Source organism: Mustela nivalis, assembly GCF_964662115.1.
Source record: "Mustela nivalis genome assembly, chromosome: 6".
In the NCBI taxonomy this organism is placed as follows: domain Eukaryota; kingdom Metazoa; phylum Chordata; class Mammalia; order Carnivora; family Mustelidae; genus Mustela; species Mustela nivalis.
This window is the reverse complement of record NC_139025.1, coordinates 85,830,304-85,848,386: the sequence shown is the minus strand read 5'-3', so window position 1 is coordinate 85,848,386 and position 18,083 is coordinate 85,830,304. Positions and strand designations below refer to the sequence as shown.

General features: G+C 45.1%; 2 protein-coding genes and 1 long non-coding RNA gene across 10 annotated transcripts in view; 2 read left to right on the top strand and 1 right to left on the bottom strand.

Moving 5' to 3' along the window:
• The window catches only part of LOC309867155, a 43,077-nt gene extending 41,589 nt beyond the window's left edge, over positions 1 to 1,488 (top strand). For all 4 annotated transcript variants that reach the window (XR_014312999.1, XR_014313000.1, XR_014313001.1 and 1 more), the window contains one exon: positions 1,412 to 1,488. This is a non-coding gene — a long non-coding RNA (uncharacterized lncRNA). The remainder of the gene's footprint in view (positions 1 to 1,411) is intronic.
• Positions 27 to 10,198, bottom strand: CCDC32 (coiled-coil domain containing 32). 5 transcript variants are annotated; one of them, XM_082735596.1, is made up of 5 exons: positions 10,111 to 10,138; positions 9,711 to 9,784; positions 8,247 to 8,497; positions 3,676 to 3,832; positions 27 to 678 (listed from the first exon to the last, which is right to left on the bottom strand). In XM_082735596.1, exons 3-5 carry the CDS (start codon positions 8,488 to 8,490, stop codon positions 540 to 542), a joined length of 540 nt encoding a protein of 179 aa, XP_082591722.1. In that variant the 5' UTR covers positions 8,491 to 8,497; positions 9,711 to 9,784; positions 10,111 to 10,138; the 3' UTR covers positions 27 to 539. The 5 variants fall into 5 exon arrangements, with proteins under 5 accessions (XP_082591722.1, XP_082591718.1, XP_082591720.1 ...); XM_082735592.1 differs by lacking the exon at positions 9,711 to 9,784 and having other exon boundaries at positions 8,247 to 8,502; positions 10,111 to 10,198; XM_082735594.1 differs by lacking the exon at positions 9,711 to 9,784 and having other exon boundaries at positions 10,111 to 10,192.
• A 2,784-nt stretch (positions 10,199 to 12,982) lies between these two features.
• RPUSD2 (RNA pseudouridine synthase domain containing 2) lies at positions 12,983 to 17,605 on the top strand. The gene is made up of 3 exons (XM_082735571.1): positions 12,983 to 13,830; positions 15,414 to 15,710; positions 16,659 to 17,605. The coding sequence occupies exons 1-3, from the start codon at positions 13,204 to 13,206 to the stop codon at positions 17,391 to 17,393; spliced, it is 1,659 nt and encodes a 552-aa protein (XP_082591697.1). The 5' UTR covers positions 12,983 to 13,203; the 3' UTR covers positions 17,394 to 17,605.
• Positions 17,606 to 18,083: the final 478 nt, after the last annotated feature.

The following is an 18,083-nucleotide window of genomic DNA, read 5'->3' as shown; positions in this document are numbered from 1 at the left end:
CCGAGAAAAGTGAAAAGCGCAGACTCTTTTCCTCAAGTCCCTGTATTTATTACAAACTTCGAGAAGCCCCATGTGGGCTGTGGTTCCCAAGGAGGCAGACTTGATTCTCCTTGGCCCCACTCACCCCTGACAGTTAACCAAGGGAATGCTCAGAATGCAGGCAGGAACATCCAGAAGAGGGAAGAAAAAATATGGCTTACTTAGCTTATATATTAAACCCAAGGGTATTGGTTTCTCCAAATACTTTCATACTTGCTGCTTCGCTAAAGTCTTAGCGGACTTCTCACCTGCATCGACAGAGCTCAGGCAAGCTGTGAGACCCAGAGGAAAGCAGTATGTTGATCCAGCATGCACTGGGGCGGTCACTTTATCCGACAGTCACACACGCCAGCCCCAAGTCCTTGGGGGCCCACAGCTGTTTGCTTTGTTGAGTGGGAGGGTGGGCTTCCCCCCTCCCTAGATTTCTCCTTGCTGCTCCACCGAGCTCTCTGCTGTTCCCTCTGGACCCAAGACAGCTGCTCAGTGTGTGTGTGTGTAATTTATTGTTCCGCTGCTGCTGGCTTGTCCCCAGCCGCTGGCTTCTCAACCTGGGACTCCGGAGGAATCAGATACTGGACCTCCTCTGTACTGATGGCTACTTTATCTGGCTGGAGCCACCTCTTGAAATGTTCCAAGGTGCTAGGAGAGAGCAGGAGGATAGGGCGGCTGCGTCAGACCCGGCTGATTAATTACTTAATGATTATCTCAGTTACTCAAATGCTGCCTTCCCGCCCACCAACAATTTCTTTCTACAGTTGTTTTTCACTGCTAAGAGGGGACGGCGCAGGGTGGGGGGTGGGGGAGGATGACAATACCCCTCTGACAGCTGTGCATCCTGGCAGCTCAGCGGCATAATTTACCCCCTAGTGGGCACTGGCTATAAGCAGCACCAGGCCCCCTTCAAATGCACAGCCTCTGAAGGCCTGGCAAGAATAGCTGGAGAGGAGCTTATGCCTCGGTCCTGTCTTTTTTCCCTTAAAACCAGAGAGGGAATTGTCCAAGGGAGGAAACATTTAAATAAATGCCAAATTATTAGCGAGCATCTTGAAATCTCCCATACCTGAGGCACTCTGAGTCCATTATACTTAAAGCAGTTAGCTGCACAAAGCATCATTTTTGTGGGGGTTTTTTGTTTGTTTACTTCATCCTATAGCAAGTCCCCAAGATGGAAACATCTGCGTGGCAATTTCTCCCACAGAGAAATAGCCACTGTGCAGAGGGCTCTTTTTGAGTTTGGATCTGTGAGGAGGGGGGAAGGGTCCCCTCTCGCCTTCCTTAAGTACCCAAGACCCTCCACTCTAATGCTTATGAGATAAACATAGTAAACTATAAATGATGACAAATAACGGAAACCTTATTCTATGCTCTTCAGCAGCCCAAAGTCTTAAGCCAAGAGGTCAAGCCATCACCAGCGGGTTTCAGACGACTAAAATGGCAGAATCGTGTCACTTTATCCGACAGTCACACACGCCAGGAGGATTTCTCAAAGGCATTGCCATGAGGAGAGTCACCTACCTGTGGCCTTCACATATGTGAAGAATCACAAGGTCCCACTATAAGATGGCCTCTGTTTAAAAAAGAAACTTTGAAATCTGCAAATAAATGCCTATCTACTGTTTCTGATGCGCTTGTTCTAACACTCATAGAAAGAAGTGTTCCCACAGACAGCGGCTCAGGGGAAAGGGTGCCCACAGCTCAGGGGCCCAGGGCACTCCAGGAGCATTTCATCATCCTCTCCCATGCTTTTCACAGAATTGTTTCAGTTGCTTCTACAGAAAAGGGAACATCTTCGCATCATTGTAAGGTATTGACAGACACACAGAAACATTAACTCGAGCCTTGGTGCTGATCTGCTTTCAAAAGAATTCCTACTTGAGAATTGTGCAGGAGCAAATTTTGTCTTTTCTTCTCAGAACTGGAAAGGAGGCAAACATTCAAGGAGAGAGAGAAGAGAATACCAAATGATCGATGGGTTGGGAATGTGTGCATCTTCGTCTCTTGTGTTGGTGGAGTTTAAGGCTCAACTGGGTTGAGTCTTCAGAGACAGAAAAGAGCAAAATGTGTATGATTTTCTGAACCCTCAGAAGGTAGGTAGTTGGGCTGACCTTAGATGCCACATTAATTTCTGAAGAATCTGGGGGCACAATGATGCAGTATTTAAGACAATGTAAGTGAAAATGCTCTGTATGTTGAAAAGTAAGATGTAACTATCAAGTTTTATTCACCTACAGTCCCCCACTTCAGCAGCTGTTTTATCTGACATCATGGGACTTAATGTTAAGTCAATGTTAACGATGTGTTGCAAACTTAGGTGATGTTTCCCTAAGACCTTTTGTTAACATTCAGGCTTTTACTTCCCTCACCAATTTTTTATTCTGAATAATTTCTTACTGAACTTTAAAAGTGCAGTAGGACTAACACTCATGGCTAACATTTACATTGTATTTACCAGGTGCCCGGGTCTGTTCTAAGCACTTGAGACACTGTTACTCCTTTAACACTCCCAACAGCATGATGAGGGAAGAGCTACTATTCCCGCTTTACAGAGCAGGAAACTGAGGCACACCCAGGTTACTTTCTCAAGAACATACAACCAGGAAGTGGCAGAGCCTCTTTCTCAGGTGTCGAGCACCGTTCCTCTCTTTGCGACAGAAAGCCCTCTCCTCCTCTCTGCATTCAGCCCATCTGCAGATACTCCTCAAGTCCTACCTTCTTCTCTGGCACAAACACCAGAGCCCACAGGGAGCTCAAGAGTCTCTCAACTCCCAAAGCATGTTCTGTCACTTCCACTCACCTGGCTCTTTTCTTATGCTGCCTTATTTCGTTAAGTATGTCTTTATAAAAATTTGTTGTCTCTCCCCAAATAGTTGTGGGGACCAAAAAAAAAAAAAAAAAAAAAAAAATGGGGGAGGGATACTAAAACTTCCTTACATCTCCCTGCCACCCCAGCACCCTCAGCCCCATAACGTCATGAGTAGTGCCTTCACACAGTAGATGCTTAAGAAATTAATTCATTTAGGGACGCCTGGGTGGCTCAGTTGGTTAAGCAGCTGCTTCAGCTCAGGTCATGATCCCAGCATCCTGGGATCGAGTCCTACATCAGGCTCCTTGCTCCACAGGGAGCCTGCTTCTCCCTCTGACTCTGCCTTCCACTCTGCCTGTGCTCGCTCTCGCTCGCTCTCTCTCTGACAAATAAATAAATAAAATCTTTAAAAAATAATTAAAAAAAAGAAATTAATTCATTTAGTCTACACTAATTTGAATGCCTGCGATATGACAGGAACTCTCATATCGATGGCGAGTCAGGTAAGACACAGTTGCAGTTGTTGATCATTACACCTTTCTTAAGCATGCTGTGTACTTAGGAATGAAGACCATGCTTTCTCCTCAATTCTGTTCAATCTCTGATCTAGATATAGGCGGAGTATTTACTCTTTTGCAAAAATAATTATCAACACCTGCTACTGGACTAAGCAAATAGAGCATCCGTCAAAAGGACGATTTTGAGCTTAGAAAAACTGATATTGATATCAACCAGTATCTGGACTCAAATGTCACTCTCCCCGAATTGTTTAGAGAAACAGAAATGTCCCCAATGCAATGCTGTCACCTGGAAATGGACTGAGAACCAATTACCTCTCATCAGAATCAAGTCCATCCACAAAGAATTCTGATGCTAACTTCTCCTGCAGGAACCGATCCCAGCATTCCTTCTTGGCTTGGGCCAAGGTTCGAAGCATGTCCTTGGAAGTCACTTCCTGATTTAAACCTTTGATTCTTTTCAGCTTCTTCTCTAAAGAGAAGAGGAGAAGCAGTTTAACAAGGAAAGTGAATACGAAATAAAACTAAATCTGAAAAGCAAGGTGACAGGGGCATCTGGGTGGTTCAGACGGTTAAGTGTCTGCCTTCAGCTCAGGTAGTGATCTCCAGGTCTTGGGATCAAGCCCCAAGTCAGGCTCCCAGCTCAGCAGGGAGTCTGCTTCTTCCTCTCCCTCTGCCTCTGCCTCTCCCCTTGCTTGTGCTCTGTCTCTCTCCCTAATGAATAAATAAAATCTTAAAAAAATAAAATAAAATGCAAGGTGACAACTTAAAATTTCTCTCACTAATGAGTACATCCACACTCCCTGCAAAAGAGCCCATTTTTTTTAAGGATAGGTAAAGGGAAATATACATTTTTCTTTTTCCTTTACCATGTCTTAATTCTGTATTGTATCAAATACATTTTTAAACCCAGAAAGGAAAAAGGCCATAGGCTCTCATAAATAAATCAATGGCACGTTTTCTTTGAAATTGCAGAAGCCAGCAGGTATCTCTCCAAGGCATTACTTGTTTTCCTTGGCTTGACATGTGTCAACTCCTTGAAAATAGTCTCTCTGAGGAGATAATGGTTTTTCTTTCTCTTATAATGACAAGAAGTAGTTTCCAAATCTCATGAGAAAGAATTAGAGAAAATGATGAAAGATCCAATGGTTCATTACACACTAAAATTGACTTGATGAGAACTCAATAAGAAAAGACCTTTAAGATCTCTATCAGTGATTAAATTCTTGATTAAAGAAGGCAATCTCCCAACATTTCTAAAAGTTACTCAACTTGTGGCCTGGATGTTGGAACCTAATAAAAACAAACATCTTGTAATCCCAGTGAGAGTGGTCTACATGGCTTCCTGATGATAGATGTTTAATTACTCGCCTTTGCATTTTAAGTGTAATTTAGGAACAATTAAAGAATAGAAGGGGGACGCCTGGGTGGCTCAGTGGGTTAAGCCTCTGCCTTCGGCTCAGGTCATGAACCCAGGGTCCTGGGATCGAGCCCGGCATCAGGCTCTCTGCTCAGCAGGGAACCTGCTTCCTCCTCTCTCTCTCTCTGCTTGCCTCTCTGCCTACTTGTGATCTCTCTGTCAAATAAATAAATAAAATCTTAAAAAAAAAAAAAAAAGAATAGAAGGAAGGGGATCACCATTTGCCTTCTCCTTTAATGTAGTCTTGCCTTCAATGATAATGAATGGGTAAATCATGGCCTTTTGGAAGGCCAGGGGGAATATCAAGCCCAGACCCAATTGAAACTTTATGATTTGCAATTCTGTTTTCATTGCTAAACAAGCCACATCAGCTAGCACCCACATATCAAAACAAAAAGCACCTTTAGTTGCTGCAAGTTACCACTAGGAGCTCACGCATGCAAAAAAATCTGTACTTGATAAATGTTAAATATTGGAGTTTTTGCCTTCTTGAGGATGTGAAAAGAATTACATGGATCTTACATTGAGCTGGCTAAGTTTTTAATTGCTGCTCATAGTGGAGTCTTTTTTTTTTCTTTTTTTAAAGATTTATTTACTTGAGAAAGAGCATACATAGGCATGGGGGGGTGGGTAGCAGAAGGAAAGGTAAAGAGAGAACCTCAAGCAGATTCCCTGCCAGGTGCAGAGCCCAACCAGGGGCTCAATCTCATGACCCTGGGGTCATGACCTTGACAAAAATCACCAGTGGAATGCTCAAACTAATCCACCGAGGTGCCCCACATTCTTTTTGTTTCAGGTCTATCTGGGAATAAAAACAATCATTTTATTGTCTTGCCTTGGTTCTAAAGGTGGAAGGTACTCTTTGGGGCTTGAAAAAGTCTCCCCTCCCCCGCCATGGGGCGCCTGCGTGGCTCAGTGGGTTAAAGCCTCTGTCCTGGGATGGAGCCCCGCATCGGGCTCTCCACTCAGCAGGGAGCCTGCTTCTTCCTCTCTCTCTGCCTGCTTCTCTGCCTACTTGTGATCTTTGTCTGTCAAAGAAAAAAAAGAAAAAGTCTTCCCCTCTCTGAGTGTGCTCAGTCCCTAATTAGGTGTGATCTAAATTGTACAGGCAGAAAGAGGCACCCCTGCATACTCCCAGCCTGCCTACTACTGTCTCCCAGATTCTGCCACAGGCAAAGAAATGGCTCTTATCCTTCAGAGAATGAAAACTTTTTTTTTTTTTAAGATTTTATTTATTTGACAGAGACACAGTGGGAGAGGGAACACAAGCAGGGGGAGTGGAAAAGGGAGAATCAGGCCTCCCGCAGAGCAGGGAGCCTGATGCAGGGCTCGATCCCAGGATTCTGGGATCATAACCTGAGCCGAAGGTAGAGGCTTAACAACTGAGTCACCCAGACACCCTTAGAATGAAAATTTTTCTTAAAGATTTTATTTGAAAGGGAGAGAGCATAAGCGTGGGAGTGGCAGAGGGAGAGGGAGGACATGGGGCTTGATCCCAGGACCTCAGGAACAGATCGTGACCTGAGCTGAAGGCAGATGCTTAACCGACTGAGCCACCCAGGTGCCCCCAGAGAATGAAATTTTAATCATCTTTTTAAAAAAAAAATTTTTTTTAACATCTTAAAGTAATCTACCTCAATGTGGAGCTCAAATTTACAACCCTGAGATCAAGAGCCAGGATCTACTGATTAGGCAGCCAGTTGCCCCTTAATCATCTTCTTAACTGATTTTAGAAAAGATGTGGAGTTTTTTTTGTTTTTTGTTTTAAAGATGTTTATTTATTTGACAGGTGGGGTGGGGGGGAGCAGGCTCCCTGCTGAGCAGAGAGCCAGATGCAGGGCTCGATCCTAGGACCCTGGGATCATGACCAAAGCAGAAGGCAGAGGCTTTAACCCACTGAGCAACCCAGGTGCCCTAAGATCTGTGGAGTTTTAACCTTCCGAACCAGTCTTCACCAATCAAATCATCACCAAATCCAAATCCATGAAAGTTTCTTACAACCCCTGGGCACAGAGTACCAACAAGCCATAGGATCTGGTTCTCCAGCTTTCTTAGACTGTTGCTGCTGCTGCTTCTTATTATCATTAAGCAGATGTTCTGACTGCCACAGAACAGAATTGTCAGCCTCCTTGGCCACAACTGCAAGTATTACTATCCTAACTTTGGTGGCTTCCAGAAAAATTTCACATTACACCTGGATGTTTCTTATTATCCATCATTCCACTTGTGTTTTTTCCAATTCTTTTTCCTCCAATACATCATTAACAGAACTCCTTTTGTTTTTCCAAGGTATTTCTTAGAGATCATGTAAACTCTATTCTAATTCTTTCTGCCCTTCCTCAAAAGCTTCTTCCTAAATTGCCTTTCCTTCCTCAAATGATTATTCCCAGGTTTGGTTTTGTGACACATAGATGAGCCTCATGGGTTTTTAATAATAAAAGGATACCACAATTCTAAAGCAATCACTTCCCTAAACTGATACATTTCTTTCCCCTTGCATGGGACAATCTGACTCTCTTTCCTATATTCGGAGTCTCTCTAAATACTAACACTTAAATACTAACACAAGACAGCTATTTGAGGAAATATTTAAAAAATTAAATGACTAAAGAAGAATTAAATGACTAACAAGAGGTAGAATGATTTTATGTCAACATGCTCCCACTCCAACAATCAATCCATTTAATATTATAGTTTTTTCATACAGTAGTTTTTCAATCTAAGAGTTTCATCAGAAATCCATGCACAGCTCTGGGGACCTTTTCTTTCAGGATGGAATAATGTTTGACACTTCTGAGTTATCTGAATATATGGGCAACCGATAATGGGCAAGAGGGTTCCATAGGATGCCAAGAAATGAAGCAGAATTCAGATGAAACAGAGGCAGGAGGTAAAAAGACTGTTTAAAGGGATATACAAGGAAAAGGGTGCCCCTGGGGTGCCTGACTAGCTTAGTCAGTAGAACATGCAACTCTTGATCTCAGGGTTGTATGTTCAAGGCCCACGTTGGGTATAGAGATTACTTAAAAAATAAAATCTTAAAAAAAAAAAAAAAGTAAAGGGTGCTCCTTCCCAACAGCCAACCCGAAACACCCCCTTAGAATTACATCTAACAAATACATGTGGTGAGGGAAAAAAAAATAATAATAATAGAGGGGTGCCTGGATGGCTCAGTCGGTTAGGTTAAGAGTCAGGTCATGGTTAGGTTAAGGTCAGGTCATGATCTCAAGAGATCTGAGCCAAGCCCGAAGTTCCCCACCATGGGCTCTCTGCTCCGCAGGGAGCCTTCTTCTCCCCCTCACCCACCTGCAGGTCTTGTACTCTCTCACTCTCTCTCAAATAAATAAACTAAAAATCTTTTAAAAAATAATAGAAACCAGGTGATGAAACTGAACTTCCACATGCCAACATGCTTCCTTAAAACCACCGACTTCTGATTAAAAAAAAAAAAAGCCATCTAACTTACCTAGAGTTGCTAAATACACTTCTGAATCCTGCAAGGGAGCCCAAGGCTTTGTAGCCGGCTGAACAGCAAACTCTGGCGCGTCCCTTTGGCCTGTGCCCGCAGGGTAAGAATCCATAAAGGAGTCTGAGAAAGCATTGCTGGCACCATCTTCTTGGTCAGGATTTGGTAGACAGGAACAGATTTCAGCCCAAAGATCAGGGCCAGATCTTGTGGCTGTAGAGTCAATGCTCTCAAACATTTTCATTTGGAATCTGAGCTGAAAAACATGAAGGACTGGCTTTAAGGATATATTATAAGTATGCAGTACTCAGATATTTGTTCACCCAGCGAAAGAAGGTTATAGGCTTCTAAGAAGTTTCTCTAAACTTAAAATGTCTTTTATTAGATTCCTATGTTGCAAATATAAAGATGACAAAAGGGTAATCGAATTCCTCTTCTGGCTCTGCACTCAAGTTGTTTTCATAAAAAAGTTTCTTTTTGGGCGCCTGGGTGGCTCAGTGGGTTAAGCAGCTGCCTTCGGCTCAGGTCATGATCTCAGGGTCCTGGGATCAAGTCGTGCATCAGGCTCTCTGCTCAGCAGGGAGCCTGCTTCCTCCTCTCTTTCTGCCTGCCTCTCTGCCTACTTGTGTTCTCTGTCAAATAAATAAATAAAATCTTTAAATTAAAAAAAAGTTTCTTTTTAAAAATGAAATGCCTACAAGCCAGACACAAAGGGACAAATAATGAATGATTCCACTTAAATGAAGTACCTACAGTCAAATTCATAGAGTTGTAAAATAGAATGGTGGTTGCCAGGGGTTTGGCAGAGGAGGGCATGGGAGTTACTTTTTCATGGGTACAGAGTTTAGTTTGGGAAGTTCTAGAGATGGATGATCGAGATGGTTGCACAACCAAATGTGTCACTGAACTGCACATCTAAAAATGGCTAAAATGGCAATTTTATATTATATATTTCATCTCACACACACACACACACACACACACACACTTCTAAGACATTCCCAGTGGAGACAACCATGCTGCACTTCTTTCCAAAGATCTCCATCCTGTCCTAAGCCAATTAAATTCTGTTTTCAATAGGACACAGACTAAAGGCCTTGCAGAGTTCCAAATACACGAGGATAATAAAAATGCTTCTTGGTGAAAACTGTAAGAAATGTCATAAGCAAAACTCCATCTGCTCATTACATGTAGAAAAGCTGGACTATATACCTTATTTTATAAGTTCTTATTTTAATAGGCAGAAACACTGGAAGAGACATTTCCATCAGTTTACAATGAAGGAACTGAGGATCAGAAGGGTAACTAGTCAAGGGTCCCTTGCTGATATATGGTGATTCCTTGACTGGAAACCAGACCTGTGCCACTCCAAAATCCACGTTCTTACCCAATATCACACCGCCTGGGGCTTTCAAAATTATCTAGTCTTAACAAAATGGTTGACACCTTCTTTTCAGGAGGAACCTTTTAGATTAGGAAGGCTGCCTGAGGGAAGGTCTGAATAATTCCAGGAGTGACAGTTCAGGCAAAGCAGGCGCCTAGAAGAGGGGACAAATAAGTCACAGCGGCCCTGGAAGAACTGATGCCAGGGTCCACGATAAACCCCCATCCCCACCCCGAATTCGTTTGAACCCATCCAAACCAAAACTTTCCTCGCACCCGGGCCCGGGTCCTTTCCCCCTCCTCCTTAGGAAGTCCAGTACAGCGCAGGGAATCCTGGCGTTCAGACCCGGGGCTCAGTCATTCTGGGCTCACAAACTGGCTGGAGGGGAGAAGTCAGACCCCGAGGTCCCTCGGTGGTATCCTGGGATGGACCTGGGGCCGAGGATCTAAAACGCTGGGCACCTTGACCCTCTTCACCTACCGCAAACGCGTGCCCACCAGCTCACAAACGCTCAGCTGAGTTCCGGCGCTGAAGGGTAGGAAGAAATAGGGGGGCGGAGTCTCCGAGTGACGGACCCCAGGAATCCTCCAACCACCGCCCAACCTGGCGATGTTCTGTGCGTGGATTGGCTCACAGGAGCTCGACCGGGTAAGGAAGTGAGGAACAGAGTGAGAAAAACAGGTAGGCGGGACTTGTCGCGGGGATACAGTGGAGTCACGCCTCGGCCCCCATCTTCTCTGAGACAAGTTCCACTAGCGTCTTACTTGAGCGTTCCGACCCCCGGAGACCGAGCCTTCGGGCCATCCTCTTCTCGGAGAGGGAAGCCCAGTTGCCCAGGTCTTTGAGTTTTCTTGGTTACCTGAGCAAATTCACCTCGGGAATCCTCTGCGTTGGTGTTTTGTTTCTGAAAATTTCATCCCTTTACTCCCCAAATTAGAGCACTCCGGCGGCTCGAATGGGGAAGGAGGAGATTACTTTCCTTAGTCTTACAGGAGACCCAGGTCCCATTAGACAATCTAGGCTTTCTTTTATTCATTTAGTCAATAGACACCGAACACCTCCTGTTCTAAGACTTGTGTTAAGCGGTAATTCAAGACCGGTAAGAGTTTGTATGGGTCCCAGAGTCTTCACAGCTAAATGTAGGAAGGTGCACCATAGGGGTAGGCAATTTTACAAATAACAGCAAAGAGTTATAGAAGATATGACAGAAGTGTGGCCAGTGTACATAAAGGAGAGAATGGTAAGGGAGTATGTCAGATTTTTTAAAGAAGATGACTTTTGGGGTGCCTGGGTGGCCCTGTCATTTAAGCATATAACTTGATCTCAGCTCAGATCTTGATCTCAGGGTTGTGAGTTTGAGCCCTGCTTTGGGCGCCACGCTGGGGGGAAAAAAATAGAAGAAGATGGAGATGTCTTTTTTTTTATCTTTCAGAGCTTAACATTTCCCTAAGATGCAACCCTTCCTCCCCTACTCTCCACCTCCAGTTTCCAGGCCAGTTACTCTCTCCCAAAGAAACATGTGACCAAAGGCATTAGCCAACCATCAGTAGACATAACTTGACTGAGGCTATAGCCTTTAGATGTATCCAAAGCCAATCAGCGTAGTTATGGTAAGTAACTACCACCATATAAAAGGGAACTCTGAGGAACTCTGCTGTTCATATTTATAACCATCCTTCACCATCCTTAGCATATGCAAACAGAAAGAAGTGGAAAGCAAGAAGATTAGAAAGCAAAGGAGCAAATAGGCAAGATTTTTTCAGGGTTTATTCATAGGAAATAAGTAGGTAGTTGGGGGACAAGTCTATGAATGAGAGATTCCCCAGAGTCCTCCAACTGACACTGGAACTGGAGACATGAATCTGGCAGCATCTGATTCATAGAAAGGGTCACTGTCATAGGTTTACAGGTGTTTCATCAAGCTACTCTATGACCTTTAAACTCATGCCCTTTTCTCTGATAATCTGCTCACCAAACTCTTGATTACAAATGTAGCTTCTCAAATATCTTGAACAAAAATGAGGGTGTCTTGGATGCATGGGAGGCACATTCAATTAAGCATCTGCCTTCGGCTCAGATCATGATCTCAGGGTCCTGGGATTGAGCCCCATGTCCAACTCTCTGCTCAGCAGGGAGTCTGCTTCTCCCTCTCCCTCTATGTTCAAAGGCATTGGGGGATTTCCTGAGTCCCTTGGTGAGGTTTAGACACTGTTCTTGCTGTATATACATAGATACTGCAGCTGGCATTGCTGACTGACCACTGGACACAAGAATCTCCCCTACTGTTAGCTCTCCGAATCAGATGTTTCCAATGCTATCTTGTCACACACGGGCTCTACACTGTGCCTGCTTTCTCTACTGTGTGCCTCTGAACTCATGGCCCTGACTGATCAACGGAGCCCAGGTGATGAACACCCAAGCTGTAAGGGAATCTGAGAAGTCCAGTTTCTGGTTTCCACATCTTATAATGTGGGAAATCCCTCACACAAAAGAAGAGTGTTAAGAAGATGCTGAATATGCCCAAAAAATGACAAATGTCTACTCTACATGGTCTGTACCAGTGCTTCTCGAATGTTAATATACAGACAAAACATCTGAAGATATTGTTAAAATACAGATTCTCATTCAGTAGTTCAGGAGGAAAGAAGGAACAAGATTCTGCAGTTCTAGCAAGTTTCCAGGTGTTTCCCTTGTTGCTAATCCAGAGACTGCATTTTGAGGAGCAAGGCTTTATACAATCCCACAAGGACTTCCTCTCTAGAATATCTTCCAATATCGCATTCCTTGTCTGTGCTTCAGACACATTAGGAAAAACATTCTTTAAAAAAAAAAAAAAAAAAAAACTTTATTGAAATAGAATTCACATTCCATACAATTCACCCTCTTGTCATGTAGCTGGTTCACAGAGGCCTGTCTTCTCTTGATTTGGCTGTTTCTGTACCTGTTCTCCAGCTCTCTTTATTTTATGAGGCACTAATACCCTTTCAGCAATTGCCTCTCTGATTAAGTTAACCAGAGTTGGTTTTGTATTTTGCATTTAAGAACTCTGACAAATACTTCTGATCCACTTGCCGTTTTAACCGGACAGGAGCATATGAAAGGCAAATGGGAGCTTTCTCATCCTTCTCAGGAAGGGTATATGTGAAGACATTTCTTCTGGGCTGTGCATGTTTAGATACACATATAACATTTTTATTGAGTTATAAGTCAGTATAATATTCACCCTTTAAAGTATATAACACCGCCCTTCTTAGTATATTGAGTTCAGCAATCCTCATTCTGATTTGTTTTGAATAAAACTCCTTTCATTTTCCAGATCCAAAGGACTTTGGGCGTTATCTACATGGAATCTACACTTTTGATGAGTCACTCTCACAGCCTCCCCACTGAACTGACTCCTATATTCACTCTCACTGCTTCTCAACCGGCAACTCAACACGTTCTACCCCAGTCATTCAACTCCCTCCGTCCCTCCCTCTCTTTTCAGTCCCCGCCTCGACACTGGGCCTCGCTGATTGGCTCGTGCCCGGTGACGTCCTCACATCGCGACCCAGCACCTGGGGCCGGCTTGTCATGTGGCCGGGCGGCTGCCGGTGGCTCCCAGTTCTTCTACAAGGGTACCTCAACCTCGGGCGCCTCACCTCTGCCAGGACTTGGGGTAGTTGTTGGAGTCCGATGGCGGAAACATTCTCAATTGGGACCGAGGCAGCGAGTGGGCTGAGGGCTCCGGTTCAACAAAACGGAGACGCAGGTGGCGACGCAAGGGGTGAGCGGACCTCCGGGAATCCGAAGCCTGTGGACGCGGGAGTGGAGCCGCCCCAGGAGGTCGGGAAGCAGACCCCAGTGAGCGAGGAGCAGGCCCCGGTTGCCCCTTCGGGTCCAGGCAAGCGTAAGAAGCGACGGGACGCCACCAGGGAGCGCGTCGTGCCACCCCCGAAGAAGCGGCGGGCAGGGGTGAGCTTCAGCGATGAGCATTTTGCAGAGACCAGCTACTACTTCGAAGGCGGCCTGCGCAAAGTACGGCCTTATTACTTTGACTTCCGGACCTACTGCAAGGGCCGCTGGGTGGGCCACAGCTTGCTCCACGTCTTCAGCACCGAATTCCGAGCCCAGCCCCTGGCCTACTATGAGGCCGCAGTCCGGGAAGGGCGCCTGCATCTCAACGAGGAGCCGGTACAGGACCTCAGTATTGTGCTCAAGGTGGAGTCCTGATGGGGCCGACCGGAAGCGGGCGCGAAAAGGGGGCAGGGGTCTTTTCAGAGTTAATAGGGCATAGATACTGAAGTGAAATCGAGGTAATCCTGAGGCGTTTTCGCTTTCACTTGGAACACTCTTTTATCTCACTCCTCTTATCCCATCTCCGCAAAAGTAGTCTGCTTCAAAACTCTGCTCATATATCCCCTGCATCCAGGCGGCTTCATTGTTTCCGGGGAACAGAAGTTGAAATTCTTAAAGCTCGTTTTGTGCACTGTCTTGTGGCACTGGCACTGATCGTATGTTGCGCTGTAGATTTTTGTACAAATAGTAATGATCGAGCCTGTCGTTTATGTCTCCTTACTGTGCTGGCACAGAGGTAAGCGTTTTAGTACTTAATATTAAATTCTAACGACAGCCGTGTGGGGTAGGTATTGCCACCTCATTTTACCTGTGAGGAAACAAAACTAAGGTAAACTTCAGAGAGGTTAAGTACCTGCCCCAGTGTGACCTCCAAAGCCTGTGTTCTTGTAACTACTACTTATTTATCATAGATCCTGAGACGATGGAATTGGGAAATGTCAGGTAGAGAGACTAGAATTGTCTAGCCCAGTGCTTTGACCTTTTCACATTCCATCACAGCTAAGATTTACCAGACACCCTGTCAGTAACACTTTGTTGTGAGGGGAGACAAGGTGATTTCAGCATTTGGGGAATGAGTGGTTTGAATCCCCTCTCCCATCTCTCTTTTGAGAAGTACAGGCCTGGCCTAATCCTCACATTTTTCGATGAGGAAACTGAGGCCCAGAGAAGTTAAGTGACATGCAGTGAGCCTGTGGCAAATCCAAGACTAGAGATCTGATGTTTGGACTTACAGTTTAGTGTTACTTGTTCAAAGTCACAATATATAAGTGATGATTTTATGGAGCTTTTTCTCCTCCATTTTAGAAAACTTTACCTTATTTTTTTTTAAGATATTCATTCATTCATTCATTTTAAGAGAGAGACAGAGAGCAGGGGGAGCGGCAAAGGGAGAGGGAGAGAATCCCAAGTAGACTCCCCTCCCAGTAGGGATCCCTAGGTGGGGCTTGATCCCACCACCCCAAGATCATGTCCCCAGCAGAAATCAAGAGCTAGATGCTCAACCGAGTCACTCAGGCACCACAGAAAACTTTATCTTTTTTTTTTTTTTTTTAAGATTTTATTTATTTATTCAACAGACAAGAGATTGCAAGTAGGCAGAGATGCAGGCAGAGAGAGAGGAGGAAGCAGGCTCCCCGCTGAGCAGAGTCCAATACGGGGCTCAATCCCAGGACCCTGTCATGATCTGAGCCGAAGGGAGAGGCTTTAACTAACTGAGCCACCCAGGTGCCCCAGAAAACTTTATCTTTTAAATGTAACTTTTCCAATGCCTGCCCTCTGCCTGTATGTCTGTGTGTATTTTTATACGATGAATACACTATGCACGCTGTATTTTCTGCTGAAGGATGTACTGTGACCATTCTGTGTCAGTTAGGAACAGGAAGCTGTGTGAGGTTGATGACAGGTTGCTCGGCCCTGTTCTGATGAGTTGCCTGTATCATTTGCAGGATAATGACTTCTTGAGGAACCGGGTGCACAGGCATGAGCCACCAGTCACAGCAGAGCCTGTCCGCCTGCTTGCTGAGAATGAGGATGTGGTGGTTGTAGACAAGCCTTCTTCCATTCCCGTCCACCCTTGTGGCCGGTTCCGACATAACACTGTCATCTTCATCCTGGGCAAGGAGCACCAACTCAAAGAGCTACACCCATTGCATAGGCTTGACCGCCTTACCTCGGGGGTCCTCATGTTTGCCAAGACAGCGGCTGTCTCAGAGAGGATTCATGAGCAAGTTCGGGACCGGCAGGTGAGCTGGGCTTTTGTCTCCTGCATGCCATTTCCTGGGCTCACGAATGCTCTATGTCGAAAGTGTTTCACTGAGTTCTATTGAAGTGGGCCTTCATGTTATCTGGCCAACCTTCCTATCCTCAGGAAGGTCAGCACTGAAAATACCAAAGACAAGTTATTATTTCTTTTGTTTCTGGTTTGTTTGGTTTTTTTAAAGATTTTATTTATTTATTTGACAGAGAGAAATCACAAATAGGCAAAGAGACAGGCAGAGAGAGGGGGAAACAGCCTCCCTGCTGAGCAGAGAGCCCAATGCCAGGTTCGATCCCAGTACCCTGGGATCATGACCTGAGCCAACCTGAGCCAAAGGCTGAATCTTAACCCACTGAGCCACCCAGGCGCCCCATCTCTTCTGTTTCAAAAGCTCCTGAGAGAGGCATATACACAGCCTCTGTTGGTAGTTTGCTGTTTGGAAGTTTCAAAGTGCTGACCAGCTGACCAAGGTGTTTTTTATTTTGTTTGTTTTTTTATGCTGAAGGTTTTTAAGATTGTGGTGAGAACCTACTTGGTAGAAAGATTCTGGATGAGGCTGAAGAAGCTTGGGTAGAAGAGTTAAATGGTGGTGACTGTGGTCTTAAGACTTGTAGTTCCAGATCTGATTGTGATACAGATAGTGTTTACTATGTACCAGGCTCAGCTCAGTACAAAGTACATTAGAGTCTAAGTTACTGAATCCTTTTAACAGTCCGGTGAGGTCAATGCTTTTCTAGTTTTAATGTTTTCTGGACAAGTTAATGGCGTTTGAAGAGGCTAAGTATTATACCCAGAATCATGCAACTGGGAAATGGTGTATTGGGGTTTGCATCCTCTTCCATCTGACACTGCTGCATTTCCCATCACTGTATTGGGTCTGAACTTCATGAATTTAGGCTTTGTGCTGACTTTATCCCTCTTCCCTCCTATGTAGCTGGAGAAGGAGTACGTGTGCCGGGTAGAGGGGGAGTTCCCCGCTGAGGAAGTGACCTGCAAGGAGCCCATCTTGGTGGTATCTTACAAGGTAGGGGTGTGCCGTGTAGATGCTCGGGGCAAGCCCTGTGAGACAGTGTTCCAGAGACTGAGCTACAACGGCCACTCCAGTGTGGTGCGGTGCCGGCCCCTCACAGGCCGCACTCACCAGATCCGAGTTCACCTCCAGTTCCTGGGCCACCCCATCCTCAATGACCCCATCTACAACTCAGTTGCGTGGGGCCCCTCTCGGGGCCGGGGCGGCCACATTCCCAAGACAGATGAGGAACTGCTTCGCGACCTTGTGGCAGAGCACCAGGCCAAACAGAGCCTGGATGTGCTAGATCTCTGTGAGGGCGATCTGTCCCCAGGACTCATAGGCTCTACAGCTCCCTCCTCAGAGCTGGGCAAGGACCACCTAGGAGAGTTGGCCGCATCTGCCCAGAAGATGGATGGAGCAGTTGAGGCAGCTCCTCAGGTTCTGGACACAATGGCCTTGGCACCAGAAAAGGCAACTGAAACAGATGTTGTGAATCAAGAGATAGACCCTCTCTGCGAAGAGTGCCGGCTGGTGCGCCAGGACCCCTTGCCCCAGGACCTTGTGATGTTCCTGCATGCTCTGCGCTATAAAGGGCCAGGGTTTGAGTATTTTTCACCGATGCCTGCCTGGGCACAGGATGACTGGCAAGAAGACTGAGGGCTATGGCCAATGGGAGGATTGCTGCTTGAATTGGAAAAGGAATGGGCCATGGAGTAGGAGCTGACCTCACGGCCTGGTACTCAGGGTTTCTACAGGAGTGAGGCTGGGCTCTGAAAGGATCTCCTTATACTTGCTACCTCCTTCTTTCCTCTCCCTCTAGCTAGAGTTAAGGAACTTGTTGGCTTGTAAATATATCCTTTTTTCTAACACCTTGTGTGTCAGGTTTTCTTACCTTTTTTATTTAATTGAGGTAAAATTCACATAATGTACAATTAACCATCTGAAGATACACAGTTTAGTGACATTTAGTACATTCACAAGGTTGTGCAAGCATCACCTCACCTTGGAGGTGAGGTTTTAAAACATTTCCATCACCCAAATCCATACCCATTAAACAGTCACTCCCCATATCCCCTTCTCCTAGCTCTAGTGACCATTGATCTACTTTCTGTACGCATTTGTCTATTTTGGACTTTTCATATAAATGAAATCCTATAGTATGTGACCTTTTATGTCTGTCTTCTTTTGCTTAGCATAATGTTTTTAACTTCTGTCCAATTTATAGCATGTATCAGTACTTTGTTCCTTTTTTTTTTTTTTTTTTTTTTAGATTTTTATTTATTAAGAGACTATGCACATGCATAAGAGAGCACAAGCAGGGGGAGAGGCAGAGGAAGAAGCAGACTC

Excerpts from the sequence above, each read along its gene's own strand:
- CCDC32 (XM_082735592.1), bottom strand. The coding sequence starts at position 8,490 with ATGAAAATGTTTGAGAGCATTGACTCTACAGCCACAAGATCTGGCCCT. Across the intron at positions 3,833-8,246 it reads AGTGTATTTAGCAACTCTAG|AGAAGAAGCTGAAAAGAATC; the intron begins GTAAGTTAGATG and ends TCTTCTCTTTAG. Across the intron at positions 679-3,675 it reads GGACTTGATTCTGATGAGAG|CACCTTGGAACATTTCAAGA; the intron begins GTAATTGGTTCT and ends GCTCTCTCCTAG.
- RPUSD2 (XM_082735571.1), top strand. The coding sequence starts at position 13,204 with ATGTGGCCGGGCGGCTGCCGGTGGCTCCCAGTTCTTCTACAAGGGTAC. Across the intron at positions 13,831-15,413 it reads ACCTCAGTATTGTGCTCAAG|GATAATGACTTCTTGAGGAA; the intron begins GTGGAGTCCTGA and ends TATCATTTGCAG. Across the intron at positions 15,711-16,658 it reads AGCAAGTTCGGGACCGGCAG|CTGGAGAAGGAGTACGTGTG; the intron begins GTGAGCTGGGCT and ends CCTCCTATGTAG.